This window comes from Octopus bimaculoides, chromosome 1, assembly GCF_046866305.1.
Source record: "Octopus bimaculoides isolate indiv1 chromosome 1, ASM4686630v1, whole genome shotgun sequence".
NCBI classification, from domain to species: Eukaryota; Metazoa; Mollusca; class Cephalopoda; order Octopoda; family Octopodidae; genus Octopus; species Octopus bimaculoides.
The window spans coordinates 110,497,599-110,517,598 of NC_142928.1; the positions used below are offsets into that span (position 1 = coordinate 110,497,599).

At 33.7% G+C, this 20,000-nt stretch overlaps 1 protein-coding gene across 1 annotated transcript in view; it reads right to left on the bottom strand.

Annotated features, from left to right (window-relative positions):
* Window positions 1-20,000, bottom strand: part of LOC106881422 (nucleoporin NUP188) — a 475,282-nt gene that overhangs the window by 49,521 nt on the left and 405,761 nt on the right. The window contains exons 22-32 of the mRNA XM_014931808.3: window positions 19,297-19,384; window positions 18,288-18,364; window positions 11,146-11,260; window positions 9,676-9,796; window positions 9,120-9,195; window positions 8,804-8,923; window positions 8,346-8,589; window positions 7,436-7,525; window positions 6,944-7,063; window positions 6,447-6,512; window positions 5,072-5,175 (exon numbers count right to left, since the gene is read on the bottom strand). Coding sequence (XP_014787294.3) covers window positions 5,072-5,175; window positions 6,447-6,512; window positions 6,944-7,063; window positions 7,436-7,525; window positions 8,346-8,589; window positions 8,804-8,923; window positions 9,120-9,195; window positions 9,676-9,796; window positions 11,146-11,260; window positions 18,288-18,364; window positions 19,297-19,384 — 1,221 coding nt within the window. The remainder of the gene's footprint in view (window positions 1-5,071; window positions 5,176-6,446; window positions 6,513-6,943; window positions 7,064-7,435; window positions 7,526-8,345; window positions 8,590-8,803; window positions 8,924-9,119; window positions 9,196-9,675; window positions 9,797-11,145; window positions 11,261-18,287; window positions 18,365-19,296; window positions 19,385-20,000) is intronic.

Sequence of the window (20,000 nt, forward strand, 5' to 3'; positions counted from 1 at the left end):
TAGAAGGGACAGGCCCCTTATTTTTTTGGTTAAGGCTGTTGGTAAGTTTTCCTAAGTTACTCCAATCCAGATCCCCAATGCAAACCTTCAGATCAACCTTCTCCTATGCAGATCTCTAATGCAACTTAAAAAAAAAAACAGTCAATGAGTGGAAATAACCAATAAACTGATTCCTTATGGGATTTCCCAATCAAATTGCCAGCAAACCATTTTCAGCCAAAACAATTTCAACGGATTTCGCTCAAATCTGATGTCGATGTTACTTATTTTGGTTTGAAATAAAGCACTTGATCACTTAATAATCCTAGCTTAATCCCGGACAGCGCCGGGCTATACTGCTAGTATATATATATATATATATATATATAAATGTATGTGTGTGTGTATATGTTTGTGTGTCTGTGTTAGTTCCCCCAACATCACTTGACAATCTAGCGGTTCGGCAAAAGAGACCAATAGAATAAGTACTAGGCTTACAGAGAATAAGTCCTGCGGTCGATTTGCTCGACTAAAGGTGGTAGTCACAGTCAAATGACTGAAACAAGTAAAAGAGTATTCCTTAACCTTTCACTGATAACTAATAATAACAATGATTAAGTCAGTCAGATTCATTATCATCATCGTTTAACATCCACTTTCCATGCTAGCATGGGTTGGACGATTTGACTGAGGACTGGCGAACCGGATGGCTGCACCAGGCTCCAATCTGATCTGGCAGAGTTTCTACAGCGGGATGCCCTTCCTAACACCAACCACTCCAAGAGTGTAGTGGGTGCTTTTACGTGCCACCGGCATGAGGGCCAGTCAGGCAGTACTGGCAATGGCCACATTCAAAATGGTGTTTTTTATGTGCCACCTGCACAGGAGACACAATGACCTCACTAAATTGTTTTCTAACGTGCCACTGGCACAAGTGCCAGTAAGGCTATGCTGGTAACGATTATGCTCAAATGGTGCTATTTACGTGCCACTGGCCTGGAAACCAGATAGCTGCTCTGGCAATGATCATGCTCGGTCGGTGCTGTTCGTGCTCTACTGGCACAGGTGCCAGTCATCGAATATGGTTCAATTACGATTTCGATTTCAATTTCACTTGCCACAACAGGTCTTCGCAAGCAGAGTTTAGTGTCCAATGAAGGAGAGGTTGGCATAGGTGCCAGTCGTTGAATTTGGTTCGATTCGATTTCGATTTCACTTGCCTCAACAGGTCTTCGCAAGCAGAGCTTAGCGTCCAATGAAGTAAAGATACAAATAAGTGAGCTGGCTACACTCCTGGCAGAGGCCACGGATTATGGTCTCACTTGGCTTTAACAATTACTCCATTGAATGGTAGAAATATGAAAGTTCACTTCATGTAGCATATTTAAAGAAAGCTAGCTTGGTGAAATCCACCTTTCTCTAAGTGTAAGGGGAAGAGTTCAACCTCACTACAGCAAGATGATATATAGTGGTCAGGTATTGTAGGGTAGGTATGAGAGACCAGATCTGACCAGTTTGAACATAAAACAAGTGGAATATTTTGGCTGGATATGGCCGGTTTAAATGTTAAGGGGTTAAGCAAGCCATTGCAATGAACACTTTACCAGATAGTTTGTCCTTTGTATTCATTTATATTAAGCAATGGTACAAGTTCTGCTTGACTGAGAAAAGAGTTATACAAAAGAATTTTGTCCACTAGTGTACCAACCTTAATTGTAAGAGTGAGGTTTTCTGATTGTGTCTTCATGAGTGCAGATTTGTCCTAGTATACTAGCTGACTGCACTATAATTATAAGCATTGGAGCACCTCCATTAGTTTTTCCTCACACTCACTCAACTGTGGTATAATATATATATATATATATATACATACATGGCCACAAATGATGTTAAATGTAACCTAACTTCATCATCTGCCATCCCCACTGCTTGTACCTGTACCCCACCCTAGAAGCAAACACACCCCATACGATGATTTTTTTTGCTCCTAAATCCAAGGAGCATAACTCCAACAAAGTAAAAAAACTTTCTCCCTAGTTTTGACCAAAGATTTCATTCTGGTTTTTACAGCAGTCACAAGATCAGCAGACTGAATGTAACACTTTCAGACCTACATCACAAAGAACCCGTGTTATATTATTCCATTCAGATTGTCGGAATTATCTCAACTCTTCTATGAAACTGGTAAAGTGACTGATATGAGAATGTAATATATTTTATTACTAATAATATACCCACTCTTTTAACCAATATATGAACATCTTATTTTCCTGACTCATAAAGTTTTAGACAACTATCAAAATCTATCTATCTATCTATCTATCTACCTATGCACCCATTCCCTTTACCTCTTCCTCTTCACTTTGCATTCTCACTCACCCCTCCATGACTCTTACCTCTTCATTACTCACAGCCCCTACCACAACCATCTCTCATCTTTCTACTAATCTGGGAAGACTACACCATCATCATCTACTTCACATCTACTTCACTCCTTGTCTTCTAGGCTCACACTGAACTCTCACTCCTACTTACACAACACTTACCCAGCTATACTTGTCCTGCTGAACTACAAACCAACACACTCTCTACCAGGTCATATCTATTACCAACACTTAGTCTTGCCTTTATCTCACTACCCATCTTTACACCCTGCTGGTGCCCTCTACTACTCACTGCATTCACCTACAACTCCTCTACCCTTTCTCTCACTGTCCTCTCCCACCTGGGATGCTCTCACTTCTCCTACTCTACAATACTCTTTCTTTTCTCATTACCTCATTGTTCTCACTACACTCATCCACCTCTCTTTCGCCTTTTTTCTCATTTCCTCTCCCTATATCTTTCCCTTCTCAATAACCCTCATTTCCCCCCACCCCTGACCTACTCCCATACCACTCTTTCTTTCAAAAACTCTCTCTGTATCCTACACCATCATCTATTTCTCCTTCAGATCTTCTGTCCCTATTCACCTTTATAACATGGGATATCTTTGGATTCTCTCCCACACAACCAACCTTATTACCTTTCTGCTAATCCTTTCTTTTCTCATATCACCTGCCATACTTTCTCAATAATGCCTATTCCCTTTGTTTCTCCATTACCACCCACTCACAACTATAAATCTGTTTCTCTTATCATACTTTATCCTCTCTCATTGCCCAGTCTAGAATCATTGCACACTCTCTTCTGTTGTTCTTCATTTACAAGGGCCACTTGTTGCAAGGCTACCAACAAGTGCTGGTGCCATGAAAAAAGCAGCTAGGATATGCTGTAAAATGGTTGGCATTAGAAAGGGCATCAAGTTATAGAAACCATGCCAAAACTGACATTGGAGCACAATGCAGTCTTTCAGCTTGTTGCATCTTGTCAAATTGTCCAACTCATGATAGCATGGAAGATGGACATATGATGATGATGGTGGTGGTATGTGTGTTTGAAGGAAAGGATTAAAAAAACATAAATAAAAGAAGCTGCATTAATTTGCAATGGATCTGTGAATGTAATTTGAGTCCCGGTATGGGTTCTGCTATGAAGTCATAATGGTGATTTTGATTTTGATTTCACTTAGGATCGGACAATGGGCCTGCTGATAGTAGGATATAATTCTTTTATTGTTCTATTTCTTCAACTCAAATTATTTAGATGCATCATGACACATTTTACACCACTTAGACTGATCTAAGCAATAGCTTTCCTAAAATGTTTCATCAAGCTGTAGGGATTTTAATGATCGTTTCAACTTATCTTTATACCTAAAGATGGGTCTTCCTTTACTGCAGAATCTCTCCACTTGTTGGCTATACAAAAGAATTTTTAGAATGCAGTCATCTTCCATTTGAATAACATGTCCTGCCCATCTGCACTGAATTATCAACAGTATGCTTTCAATAGTGAAATATCACATTTTTCTAAAATTTTGATATTTGATATTCTTGTCTTACCATTTTGTTGTAGACATTGCACAGACAGCACATGTGGAGGGTTTCAAGTTTCTTTATATGTTTGTAGTAGGGAGATCCATGCTTCTGCCTTATACAAAAATGTGCTCAAAATACAAGGTTTGTATACATTTATTTTAGTTTCAATCTGACACCATTTTCATCCAACAAACGATAGGAAAGTTTTCCAAAAGCACTTGTAGCCTTAGATATTCTAACATTGATTTCATCATCAAGAGTATTCTTAAAGTTTATTGTACTTCCAACCAAGATATTTAAGTGACCCGACCCATTTGAGTGGCTTATTGTCAATCCTCATGTTCAAATCTTGAGTATGTTCTGCCCAGACTTTGTTTGGAATAAAACTTCAGTCTTCTTAATGCTGATAGTTAGTCCAAATACATGAGCTGGTGCAGTAAACCTGGCAATTATTTCCTGAATTTCCTCAAATGTATGAAAAATCAAAGCACAATCATTAGCAAACCACATAGAATCCCTTCTTTGATCTTTTTTTGATCTGAAGCTTTACCCATTTAAGTTTAGTTGACCTCAGTCTGTGTGAAACTGAAATTTTACACCTTCGTGGTAATCCTTAAAAGGATTTTGGAGCATCATTGAAAAAATATGGCAAAAAGTATAGGAGCTAAAATACAGCCCTATTTAGCTCCAGTGAAAACAGAAAATGCCTCTGAACATTGACCATTAGATATCACTGCTACCATCATTCCTTTATGCAAAGATATTGTTACCTTTATCATCTTATCAGGAAATTTCCCAAGGCACCTCACATCATCTTATCAGGGAATTTCCCAAAGCACCTCACAATTCACTATATCAAAGGCCTTGGCTAAGTCAACAAAGACCATGTACAAGTCAGTATTTTTCTCACATGTTTCTCCTTGAACTTGTTTAAAGGCAAAGACCATGTAAACTGTGCCTCTCCCAGTCCAAAATCCACATTGGGATTTGGGATAAATGCTGTTTACTACATATTTATTGATGTGGTTAAGAATCATCTACACAAGCATTTTTTCAGTTATGCACAACAAATTTATACCCTTGTTATTTTCACATGTACTCTTCTTCCCTTTGTTTTTATGCAAAAGCATTCTAGATACATCTTTGAACTATAATAATAATATATAACTTACTTGGTTCTGAGAACACTCATTGCTGTCTCTCTCATACCAGCCCAAAGGGCATGTAGAAATTCAATACAGGCACAAAGAAGGTTTGGAGGGCATTGGTAAGTTTTCTGTTATAAAACATTCCCAACAAAAGATAATCATAAATCAAATGTATACAAAAGGATAATTTTCACAATAAATATTATGACATTGTAATTGAGAGACACTATAACTGGTAAGGTTAGGATTCTGTACAATTGATATTACATAGGCTGGAGTTCAAAACAACTGTTTGTGCTCTGATTCTTGCCAAAATACAATCTAGTTGATAACCTGACTTCCTATTTAGTTGTAAGATGAACATCTACCCTAAAAACGCTAGTAACATGATGTAAATGTATACATTTGTAAAAGTTCCAACACTCACTGAGTATAAGAGGATAATGAAAATAGTAAAGAATATAAAGTATAAAATACAGTCAATGAACAAATAGAGATTGCTTTTAATAATTTACATAATGACAGCAGAAATCCCAAACCAAATCAGTCTGAGAATTTTTACTGAAAAAACTTTAATAAGTAGACAGTAATCTAATTGGTATACTTAGGTATACCAATTAATGAGGTTTCAAGAAGATAAAAGTTTCTAGTTTTATATTCTCATATTTCTTTAAAGTAGATCAATAGCCCAACACTTAGTCATATATACTCTTAAGTGACAATAACATCATTTGTCTTTGAGATACTCTGTATATAAACAACACCACATGTAATAGCAATACTCTTAGTCACATTGATACTCTCTTCATTAACGGGGATTTTTAAGAGATAGTCTCGATTAGAGTTCATATTTTCTTCAGACATAGAACCTATACAGAAAAATATTATAGGTATTTCTTTATCTTTATTTAACACTTTATGGATTAATGTAAAATACATCTGTATAACTGACATATAGAAATCTCCTTTCTATAAAATATGTATGAATTGTACACAAATTTTTATAATTATGCAGAAATCTTTGAAGAAGGATGAAAGGTAAAGTTGGCTTTGGTATGAGGATGACTGCTGTGCTAACACTTCTACAAATCAACTAAAAATAATAACAGTAGTCTGGAAATATTCCTAATTTCATGTAATGCCAGATAGAAGGACTTGACTCCTTGGAAAGGAATCAAGTTAATAAATGTGGAAATATAGAACAGTAAATATGTAACTCAACTGACAGTCATTTGATACATAAAACTATTAGATCCACTTCTACCAAACAGTAGTACTATATCACATTGTTAAGTATTTTGACATGTTATGGTACACTGAAATATTTGAAGGATGTTTTAACACATTTCAAAACTCATTTCCAACAAAAGTAATAGTCCAATATCCAGAAATACAATACCTGTTTCTCTACAACAATCAAGTTCATCACAGAATTTAAGCAACTAGAACTTCCCAATGTCAACTCCTGAAATGATTTGAAAATAGAAAAATATCAACGTCAATCATTTTTATTCTTTACTGTACAAATAATCCTTTAAACATGTCTAATTTCTCCGGTTTTACTTATACACTGACACAATAATATCTTTAAACAATTGCATCACTCTGCTTCCATCAGTGACTCATATTTCTAGTCTAGTATATCTACCTCAACACTGACATACCACAGTACTTCAATCTATTCACTGATACACATCTCTAATTCAATATCTCCATAAAATGGAATAAATTCCTATAATATAATAAGCCTGTTCCTCTCTATTATCAGACAAATACAAAAAGATTCTTTAATATTTTTTTGCCTTTGTAAGAAGAGCAAAGGTAGTGCTTATTACTATTTTATACAACCTCTAAGACTTATTGCTTCATCTAAAAAAAAAACAAAAATAAACTTACCTTCTTTCCTTGATTGTCAGGTTTTTCAAGTTTCAAGTTAAGGAACAGTTCTATAAGACCAGGCTGGGTAACAACACACACTGACAGAAGTTCAAGAATGGCAACTTTTAGTTGTAAGTCCTAAAATTAGAGTTTGTTTCTGATATGTATGTTGTGTATATATATATATATATATATATACACACACACATACATACATACAGACAGATAGATATATACACACACACAGACAACTACATTTGATGAATAATATGAAAAAAATATATATCACCTGATAAAGCAATATGAGTTTTGGGGGTTGATAAAATAAAATGCTAGTGAAGTGGAATGGCTACCATAAGTTTATGGAGTTCATTTGGCAGCTTTTTCCCACTCTTGTAATATCCAAGGTTACTAAGGTTACTGTTCTGTAACCTTACTAACATTAGATATTACAATTATTTCTAACATTTTACAAACATGAAAATGGGTTAAAAAAAAAAAAAAACCAACCTCAGTTAAAGCAGCAAGCCGAGATAACATTTTATTTCTGATGGGTTCTGCATCATTTCCCAAAATAGCAAGAATAGACATTGGAGAGACCTGTTATGAAATATAATAGCCTTTCAATTAAAATTAATGATTCAAACCATAAAATACAGCTATTCTGATGCAAAAGACTGCATTTAATTTGAGCAGAAAAATTCCAATTAATCAAAAAGCGCATTAAGTACGAAGTTCTTAAATCACAAACCTCAACCCCTCCTCAAGGAAATGTCTCTTAAGTCATAGTTGCAGAATTTATAAACTATTTAAGGTAGGAAATGAACCCTGATATTGAAAAAAGCAGACAATTATATGTCAGTGACTAGTAATGCTACCATTTATAGTGCTAACTCTAATATTTGTTAATCTTTTACAAGTTTACTATAAAAACAACCTTTAATGGCAATTTACATCTTCAGAGAAAGAATTTATAACTCTTCCTTATCCCAGTTGTTTTTTTTTTTTAATCTAAAATTCCTTGGAAATTGTGGATGATAAAATATTTAGTGTGTGAAGGAAGTGAAAATATTGGCCTTTAACATTCTGACTGAACATCTGTATGTTTTACCCCACCATATGTAAGTAATTTATTTGAGATAACTTCACTACTAAACTTAGGAAAAAGAGTTTGTACAATTGTTCAAGTTTGCACATTTTATTTTTAATGTTTTACATTCAATTTATAATGCTAATTTGGGTTAATAGGTTTCACAGATTTTAATACTGACATAATATTTCTAGCCTGTGGCTTCACAACCAAAGACCCTTCCCACTTTTAGGATATTATACTTTATTTTGCCTAAATACATCAAACATGTCATTCAGAAATGCATTTAAACATAAAAAATAAACAAAACTTTAATCATAAGAAACTGACCACAGCAAGTCGTTTGAGTAAGAGGATAGCCATTGTTGGTAGTTTAGGTGAATGTTGATGGAATATATACTGTGCAACTGTGAGCACTATATGCTGCTCTTGTTGCCTGGCAGCTGGTAATGACAGTGCTCGCTCCACTGGGGACAAAGGTAGATCAGGAGGTTTTAGTAACAATAACCTATTCAGCACTGAGAAAGACATCTGAATCAAGTCTATCAAGTCATTACCTTTGCTTTCAGTAGACCTGAAAATACAAGGAAAAAAAGTGAATTTGGGCAAGGTTATAATCCATTCTAGTTACATAAGCATTGCTAATAAGTATATAGTTATACTGGTTGAAGATTATCTAAGGGACATGAAATTAAGAAAAATTATAGAAAAAATGGAGAAAGAAAAAAAAAAAAAAGAAATTTGGATTTAGATGTAAAATTGATTATAAATTTTGCAAAATAGCTTACCATTTCTGCTCACAAGAACTGTCATTGAATGCATCAAGACCTATAGATATGACTTTCAAGAGAGACTGACCTGCTTCAGTATATAATAAATTATGCACGCACATTTCTTGTAGACTGGGTCTGAAAATAGAAAAAGCACTTCCATTGTCTAACGGTTTCTTGTAATCAATTTATCAAAACGATACAATGACTTGGTTACTTATTAAGAGAAGAGTAAACATGTAAAGAGAGAAAACACGCGTGTGCACGTGCGCACACACACACACAGAGACAGAGTGAAAAGTTTTCAATTCAATAAAATTAAGCTTTATCTTACAATTTTTTTGTTTGATCAATTTTAGGTTTAGCCATAACATCCAGAATATTGTGAAAAATCTCCAGGCATTTGTGACCTAAGATAGAATATCATAGTTGACATAAAATATTTTTAGCAGAATATGACAGACATGTCTAATTTAAATAATCAACTTTTTATAAAATGTCAGCTATATTTTTTATATAAAATCTAACATTATAAGAATTCAAATATTCCCTTAAGAACTATACATTCACAGAATTTACCATTTTCTCTGTGGATTAATATATAATGTGAATACAGAAAGCATTAATAATTATTTTATGTGCTAAAAATTTGTATTAAATAAAGTAAAGGCTTTTGATTTTCTTTTCATTTCTACAATTTAGCAATTTATTTTTATGTATTTCGCAAGTGTTACTAAAATATTCCTCACTTCTCATCTGTATAAGTAGAATAGCATCAAAAGTCCAGAACTATTTTGTTATGAAGAATAACTTTTACACTAAACTTTATGAAAAGAAGGGATTATTTTTAAATATAAAAAATTGATTTCAGTTATTTAAGCTCTAATTACCTATAGCTTCTCTTCTGGTGGCATTATAATATCTCCATTTATAGAATGATGGGAATACTTCTGTCAGGATGAATAGTACTGTTGCTGACATTTCATTGTCAACAGGGAGCTGACTCAGTTCCTGGAAAAAGAAATTGATGGAAGTGAATTTAGCAGCATTTTAATCTTTATTTTAAAAGCTCTCAACAGAATATATTAATATGAATATATGAATTTTGTTTAATTTGTGATACTAAAATCTAACAGGTTCTCTACAACCATACGAAAGAAATGTGTAACTTCTAATACAAATTTATTCATGTGTAAGGTGAACGAGGATTACATTTCTGAAACAAGGATTCATTCAATCTATTTAAAGTGGCTGGCAGAATTAGTAGAGCATGGGACAAAATCATTTGGCATATTTGGTTATTTACTTTTACAACTTCAAATTCCACTCAAGCCACTTTGTCTTTCACACATCATTGGTTGATAATTTAATTATCAATAATTATTAAAACAGTACTGGGCCAAATGTAATCAAGGACATTATACAGGGTGTCCATAAAGTCTCTTTACCATTTCAAAACTTTATTACAAATGCAATTGATAAGATATTTTATTCAGATTTGTTCTATTGTATTCAGTGTTTATTAAAAATTTTTTTTACCTCATTTAATACACTTCTACATGGGCACCATTAGTTGCACGAAGCACATCAAGACGTTACTCGATTTCTTGCCATGTTTGCTGTAGCATAGCCTCATCAGTTGTGGCAATGGCATCAGTAATCTTTTGCTTTAGGTCAGTAATGTCCCGTATCCTTGATCGATACACGATATCTTTAACAAGGCCCCATAGAAAGAAGTCCTGGGGAGTGATATCTGGCGGCCAAGGAATTGGCCCATCCCTCCCAATCCACCGGGATGTGATTAAAAACTTTAGTAAACACTGAATACAATAGAATAAATCTGAATAAAATATCTTATCAATTGCTTTTGTAATATTTTTTTTAGGTGGTAAAGAGACTTTATGGACACCCTATAGAAGGTGGTGCCCCAGCATGGCTACAATCCAGCGACTGAAACCAATAAAGAAGCCATCAGTATCATTTTATATTTGCTTTCTATGCTGGAATGCTATGGATGGATTGTTATGACCTGAGTCATTTCTTATTCAGAGTTACTACCCTCCTAGATTTGATAGAAGGCCACATTTTACTTCTATGTTACATTTCAGCTTGCTTTTTGCAGATGGATGCCCTTTCTAACAGCAACCACTTTACAGAATGTACTAAGTACCACCTTCATATTAGACTAAACAATGTTATAGTTTTTAGTAAACCAAAAGATACATGTCAAACTCTGAAGAATATTTTGCTGCTGCAATGATGCTAAATAATTATATATAAACCATACATATAATGCTTACAATCATTAATGAACAAAAATGAGTGTTCAAAATATTTTGATAATAATAATTGAAATTTACCATTAATGTGCTAGAAATAAAGTTTAGAAATGCTAATGAAAGTGGATATCTTCCTTGAGAGCACTCAATACCAGCCAGTAAGGTTCCATACATCCCAGGACGTAAACCTTGAGCGCTGTAAAAATAAGAAATATATGTAGAATTGAGTAAAAATACAAGAAAACATTTGAGAAATAATAGTGTCCAGATAAATATATTGTAAAAATCTACATTGACTACAAAGTAGTTTTATATAATTCTTATCAGGATAGTAGCAGAAAAGTAGAGAATGAGACTGAAGTTGTGCATTTAGTGTTGTATCTGTCATCCATTGTAATTTTAATTCTTGGTGAGGTTTTAAACAGAAACTATCAGACATTCTGAAATCATTTTAATCAACTATATAACCTGCCCCCTCACAGATCAGTGGTTGTGTCCCAAAAAACATTTTACCATGAGACAATAATATAAATCTATAAAGCCAATCCATTCATAGTCTGAGGAAGGCATAGGTGTACAGCAAGAGAGGCAACTCCCACCCTCCATCTCTCTCAGTCATCAGTTAACTACATATTTTCCACCATCCTCCCTGCTCTGTTTGTTTTGATGTTGCTCAACCACTTCTGTGCAGTCTTCCAATACCTCATACTGGTAGTATGTTCACACATCACTGCTAGCAGTAATATGTCACTTTCTGCGTTTTAATAATTGACAGGAAAATTTCATGGTTTGTAATCTTTCCAATAATTTCTATTTAATGAGAAACATCTTTTTAAAACATTTCATTTTAAAAGCCATAATCTTTTTCTTATTTTCCAGTAACTAGAGTTCAAAGAAATTACTATTGTTCTTAAAAAAAAGAAAAGAATAATTATTGCTATAATAATTTTATATATTATCCAAGAAGGTCTAATATAGCGAAGTTCACAGAGGTTGTTGTGATTTAGTATACTTCTTTATTATTGTTCTTCCCAAATATTTTAAGTCATCAACTTGTTTGATTTTTTAATTGGATTGCTTATTTTCTGCTTGTTTGTACTGGTTATCATTATTTTTCTATAGATTAGTATTATTTTGCTTTTCCAGCATTCATTTCCCAAAGACCACCTCATGAAGGCTGGAAGGTATATCAGTCAAAACATCAAATATCCATCAAATGTAAATAATGTAAATAAAAGTTACTTCCCCTCTAATTAAGGACTAAAGCAACCACAGCAAAATAATCTTGCATTCTCTTCATTGAGAATGGAAATGGTCGTTCTACTTTCATTCAACTTATAACAACAAACACATTTTAGTTGAAAGAAACTCCAAATTGCAGTATTTCTTTCTAGCAGATCACCTTTGTTGATTTCACTTCTTGGTTTATCATTATTATTATTATTATTATTATTACTACTTTCTGTCGAGGTCAACTTTAACTTTCATCCTTTTGGGGTCAATAAACTAAGGGCCAGTGAAACACTGGAGTCAATGTAATCTACTTGTCCCCTCCCTCAAAATTTCAGGCCTTGTGCCTTTAATAGAAAGGATTATTTTTATATGTCTGGCTTTTGCTTTGTATTTGTACAAGCTGACTCCAAGTCTCATCCAGAGACCTCAAGAGAGAGCAAGATTCGTGCCATGACTAGGGTACCATATTTTTGGTTTTGCATAGAGTGTTGTTCTAGAGAATGTCTGTCAAGACTCAAGAAAATTAGAAGTTTGTTTTAAAAGTAATTTGATTATAAGGTGATAGTGTGATCTTAAGATGACAGTAAAAGATGTTTGCTATTATATACATTTAAAAGTACTTTTGACAATGTTTACAGATTAAAATGATTTGGGAATTACATAGACAACATTTTTCATAGGATATGAGCAATTCTCATAAGCACTATTTTTTAAATTTCTTCCATTTCTGGATTTCGTGGTATCTGAGATAGGTAGCAATCAGCCCCTTTTGCTATCATTCTTAGGACACCTATGACAACAGTTATTATTTTAGTCTTCATGAAGGCAGTGAGCTGGCAGAATCGGTAGCATGCCAGATGAAATATGTTCTGAGCTCAAATTATGCTGAGGTCAACTTTGCCTTTCATCCTTTAGGGTCAATAAAATTGGTACCAGTTATGCAGTGGGGTTGATGTAATCGACTTCATCCCTTCCCCCAAATACGAGGCCTTGTGCTTCCAGCAGAAAGGATTTAGTCTTTATTATTATTATTATATTATTATTATTTATGGTTTTCTTTCATTATAACTTTATTTCAGCTACCTTAGTACCGGGCATCCTTCTGAGGCCAAGAGTAGCAAGGGCACTTTTGTTTTGCTATGCATGCTAAAATTATCACCACATTTATTCCATTTTAGATGGAGACCGCTCTCCATAGTCTATGGGCTGTACCAATCAAGGTTCACAGAGATAGGAGTTTCCAGGGAGTTGCTTAACATACTTCTCAGCCCCTTTCTTTATCATTCCCAACCTACCAATTACTATTGGTATTATTGTAGTATTAAGCTTCTACATTTTTGTGATTTCAATTTGCAGATCTTTATTGTGAGAAAGCTTTTTGTATTTCTTTCTTGAGACATTTTGATCTTGTGGGACAGACATATCTAGTAACAGACAAATTCCTCTGTTGTAGTCCTTGATCACAATATCTGGTCAATTGAAGTCAATTTATCTGTCTGTTTGTATTGAGAAGTTCCAAAGGATGGTGATGCCCTTGCCATTTACTACATCCTCTGGATGGTGCCTGAACCACTTATCATGAGATTTAATTTTGTAGTATTTACAAGCATTCCAGTGGATGTACTGCCCTAGTCTGTCATGTCTTATGAGGTACTCCTTTTCAGCAAGGACTGGGCAACCAGAAACAACATGATCAATTGTCTCTTATATTTATTATTGTTGTAATAGAAAATGGTTGCTTTTATTCCATATGATATTACTGTTTTATCCCAACTTGTACTTCACAAACTTTTGGAAGTAAGTATGCTGTTTACCATTGTAAATGACAGTATCACTTAGGCCAGTAGATGTCTACCTTCTGATGGCACATACAGAAAAGTAAGAGAACATGTGTGTGTGTGTGTGTGTGGTGTGTATGTCACATCCATTTTCCCAAGCTCACATAGGTCAGATGGAATTTATGGAGGCGAATTTTCAATGGCTTGATGCCCTTCCTGTCACAAATTCTTGAGATAATATTCCCTTTGACTAGATATATTTTAATGGAAGACTGAAAACAAAGGACAATTTGCATGACAGTGACACTCATTTTCAATTACTATGTGATGTCAAAGCAAGGAGAGAGTAACAAACACCCACCTACCCACCCACTGCACACATGATGGGCTTCTTTCTGTTTCTGTCAACCAAATTCAATCACAAGGTTTTAATTGGCCCACAGCTATAGTAGTAGACACTTTCCCAAAGGCAAGTGGGACTAAATCTGGAACCAAGTGGTTGGGAAACAAACTTTTTATGACACAGCCATGCCAGTTCATATTCTTGTTGTCTCCACATCCTTTTTCTTTTAACATCATTAAATATTGTTCATTTCAAAAAGTTTTATGGGAAGAAATGGGTTAATAACTTCTTTTTACTGCACAGAAATAGTGACATTAAGTTATTGCAAGTTTTATGCTCAAATTCAACAGTTTTGAATAATTAGCTTTGTGTCAAAAGAAATCCATACCCCCCCCCCCCCCCCCGCAAATATTCAAACAACCGTGATTTTGTCATTTGATTGTACCCATGCTGGGGCATCACCTTCAAATGGTTTTAGTTGATTATACTAATTCCAATAATTGTGTTATACTTAGTTTGTCAACTCCTAAGGTAGAATAGCAACTTGACTGTAAAATAGTAACTGATATTGAACTAAATATAAAGCATTTTTGTTTGTGACTGATCTTCCCATTGCTCACCAATATACATTATTATCATCACCTTTTAATACTTGTCTTCCATGCTGGCATGGGTTAGACCTCCTGGCATATATGTGCATGTATGCATGCACACACACACACACACACACTAACAAATGATATGATGGACTCACGTTGATTTCAGTGAATAAGTGTCCAGTTGTTTGCTCAAAAGGATAACTTACTCATTCAATTAACATGTGCAGTGTCTGGATATTCCATAGACATATGTACCCTTAATGTAAATTTTGGGCATAATCAGTATGACATTATGTGGCAAAGCTGGACATTTGAATTACAGGTGCAGATGGGTGTCTACAGTTTCCATCTACCTAAATCTATTCATACAATTTGGGCTGACTTATGACACAATAGAAACACTCGCCTAAAATGCTACATAGCAGGATCAAACATGGTTGCAAAGCGAACATCTTAACCACTCAGCTATGACAACAACAACAACAACAACACTGTCATTGTCATCATCATTTTAATGCTCACTTTTCTGTGCTTGGATGGATCAGAAGGAATTTGTTGAGGTAGATTTTCTATGGTTGGATGCCCTTCCTGTTGTAAACCTTTACTGGTTTCTAAGCAATGTAATACTTCTTCATGACCAGACAGGGTTATCAGGGAAGAATGGAAATGAACAGCACCACTTGTATGGCAGTGATACTCATTTATAACCATCATGTGATATCAAGACAAGGATACACACAAACACATCCACATACATGTGTGTGTACACACACATGCACATGCACAACAGGTTTCTTTTCAGTTTCCATTTATCAAATCCACTCACAAGGCTTTGGCTGGCCTGAGGCTGTAGAAGAATATTCTTGCCGAATATGCCACAGTGGGACTGAACCTGGGATTATAGAGTTGGGAAAATAATCTGCTTAAACACACTGGCCCAAGGTGGCTCAAGGTGCACGCAGTAGAATCAAACCTTGCACAATCTAGCTGCAAAGCAAATTGCTTAACCATGCATTCATGCTATTTTAAAATTTAAAATTGCTAAATCTAAGTCTCTCAAAGTCATTAGAATGTTCCTTAATTTGTTACTGAAGAAAAATATATACTAAAGCCAAAAGAGGTTATTAAAGTCTGGTGTATACATTTATATGACATTAGTATAACTTTAAAAAAAATTCATATATAAGTACAGTGTATATAATGTTTCCCAACACAACTACCACTCTTCTAACATTAAAAGGTGAAAACAGGCCCTGTCTCCTCCCTCTCACTCTCTCATTACTTCAATGTCAGCCAGAAATTCTAAATGAAATCAGATAGTATATTAATTACAGCAAAGTAAATAACTGAAGATAATTTTTATGGCCATACAAAGAATTAAGTAAATTTTGGTTAGAGTAGGAAAAAAGTATGAGACTAAACATTCCCAGATGGTGACTTTCAGAGTGGAAAAACCCTGAGGGTATCCATTAAACATTTTGTACACATTTTATCTATAAGATATTCTATAACTAAATACATTTATTGCCAAATTCTAAATATATTATTTTTTATTGGTTTGCTTAGAATTTTTTTTTATTTATATAATCATAATGTTATTCTTTACTGGTCTACTTTCAATATGTTGCTCAAACCACTTAACTATTCTGTAGCATTTTCCCCAGATAGAATATCATTGAAGCACATGCCTATATCGATACACTTCAAAATGTGACACCCTGGGGAAGAAAGTCTTCATAAACCTGGATATCAAGAAGACCTCTATAGTAAACAGTCTATAGTTTGGAGAGGCTATTGTCTGAGGTGCTGCTAAATGCTTTCCTCTATACAGCGGAGTGGAGAGCCAATCGTCAAGCCAGGAAACATGGCTCAGCCTTTATTATACATGGATATATTTCTATAAACTGTTTATAGGTATTATACTATGTTTTGTTTAACAGATAACTGATATTAAATTGAAATTTTATGTTATAATTCATATTGACAGTGTTTACATCTATTAAACATTTTTATTACAATGTTTTTTCTTGTTTAACAGACATCTGATATTTTATAGAAATTTAATGTTATAATTCAGATTAATATGATTTGAACAATAAAACATTATATAAGAGTAATTAAACTGATTCAAACACTCACTTGGTAATTTAATATTTTATTTATCTAGTTTCTTATTTAAAAATGCCATTGCAGTGAATTAATAATCTGGAGAAAAAAATTGTTACTTGGAATTCATTTAACAAAATTAGGAGCAATTTTTACACAGGATAGAAATAAACTGAAAACTTATATTTGTCATATTAAGAGATTTCCTATACTTCACAAATAACTTTACTTGTTCATTAGAATCATTTGATTCAAAATTGTAAATTTTATTAGTTATTTTATGGTTGAATTTTACTTATTGCTGAGTCAGAGAGTATGCCCTAAATGTGTCCTGAACTAAATCTCTTTTCCTACAATTTTTAAAGAGGAAGTCAAATGCTAAAAGAGTAGCTCGCCTACAAGAAGCTTGTTCTGTTCTGGCATCCTTCTCTCATACTTTAACCTTTCATCTCCTAGCATAAAGCACTCTCTACTGTAGTCCCTCCCACTTAATCAAAGGAAATCTTAGTCATGCAAGCTGCATGGCAACCTCATCAGTTCTGGTGCCATGAAAAATGCATCCAGTACACTGTACAGTGGTTGGTGCTAGGAAGGGTATTCAGATGTAGAAACCATGTCAAAGCAGACATTGGAACATGTTGCAGTCTTTAGACCTGGAGATCTTGGCAAACTATTCAACCCATGCCAGCATAGAAGATGGATGTTAAAAAATGACAACAATAATGATGATGATAATAATGATATATTAGGCATATTCAATATTCAAAGGTTGATTATATTTGAGTTGTAGACTGATATGAGAAGAAACGTCTGCTACTTTTTGCTGATCATGACCATGATCAGCAACACAAACAACTGTTTATGATCAAATTTCCAAATTAGGATTGAAACTCCTATTAATTCAATAGTATATGCAAAACATAACATAAACTCAAAACTGAATGCTTATTGGTAGTGAGTAGTATCCTTAACTAAGGTACTTTAGTTCATTTGTCTTAACTAACCTGGCTAAAAATAGATAAGTTATTAAGGTAATTGAATTAAAATGGGTGATAAAAGTTAGAAATCTCATTTTTTCTTTTACTGAAATTGGGAATAATTTAAGTAGACAGATTAAATACTAAAGAAGACATAGAAATTGTGATTGAATTACAAGGAACTTACTTGAAAATATCATCTCTTTTCCCCAGGTATTCACTAAAGTATGGCAATAATCCTGTTTGTTTCATATTTAGCCAAACCTTCAAATGACAGAAAATATCACATGAAATAGAATAACATTAGCCATAGCAATAATGAATGAATATATTTACTTCACTTAACTCAGGTTTCTATAGCAAGTGGGAGATGAGTGGTAAACCCTCTCCATTTCTATATACTACAGGTAAGTTTTCACAGAAAGCTTGATGCCAATTCTCCATAAATGATAAACTGAGATGAAAAGGATGTCTTAAGATGGGTAATGTAAAGGAAGACCTCTAAAATGCTGTGAGAACTCTGGCCAGTGGTAACAATTTCATTGTGAATTAAACAGTTATGATACTAGTGTTAATTCACCAAGAGTTCTTAGTTGGGAAGGACTATATGTAGCAAAGATAACTGGAAATAATTTAAATTTCTAGATTATGAGATGCATATTTTAGCACCTAACCTTTGATTGTTATCAGCTGAATAAAGATTTAAATTATTACTACAATTGTTCATTCTCGAAATTTAAACGTTTGTAGAATATTTTATACTTTTATAATAGCAGTAACTGTTGGCATTTTATTCTATTTATGTTTTAACTTTTACACTTAAATAATCTATAAAGCGATCAAAGACATCCTTTACTTAACCCTTTCATTACTGTATTTATTTTGAGATGCTCTGTGTTTCTTTCAATTACTTTAAATATAGCAAAGAATTTAGTGAATTACTTAGTTATCATTCAGCTAGTGTTAGGAACATAAATTGTAACTAAAGTTTGGTGGAAGATTTTAATTAAAAACTTATGGAAATAAGACATTTGTACTCAGAGCCAGAGCCGGTTTCTGCCGGGCTGATAACGAAAGGGTTAAAGTTTGGTAAATGCTGGAAAAAAACAAAACAAAACAAAAGTAACCGAACAACTTAAAAAATGCAAATAAAAAATATTGGTTGGCACAAGCCTTTACCAACTGTGTTGGTATACCTTTTGAGGATGTTTCTTAGCTACTTGAGTGAGAGTTTGAACACAGGCACCAAGGAGGTCCAAAGGAGGAGCTGTTAGCCCAGAAAATCTAGCAAATACAGATAATAAAGTATTGTTAAAATATCATTACCCAATGTATGTGTGGCTGATTTTTTGTAATCAAGTTGAATGTTTAAAACATTTAAATTGGAGTTCATCATCATTAAACTTATCAAAAACTTTCAAAATGTAAATCAGACATAACAGAATGACAAATAATCATCTATTTTCCAAAGAAAATTTTTTTAAGCACTTAAATAATATATAACATATTTTGTTTGTTTGTTTGTTACAATTTTGTTATCTCCTATATAAAATACACCTGTGCGTGTGTGTATGTGTGTGCGTGTTTGCTTTTCACGCCAAAATGGCTGCGTGAATTGTGACCATACTTCAGATGCATGAATAATTTGACCTCGGATACCAATTAGGCTCTTCAGTTTATTTTTTCATTAAAAATAAATAATATTGCTTTATATATACGATTCACTTCTTTAAACAGGCTTCTCAATGTCAACTTCCAGTATTGATGTAGCAATGTTTTCATTTCAAGTTTTAATTTGATATTTGCAAAAAACTACAATAAATTACTGAAAGAAATATTTACTAAGTTCACAAATTTCGCTTGAATCTGCTCACTTTGTTCATTTTTATAAAAAGTTTTG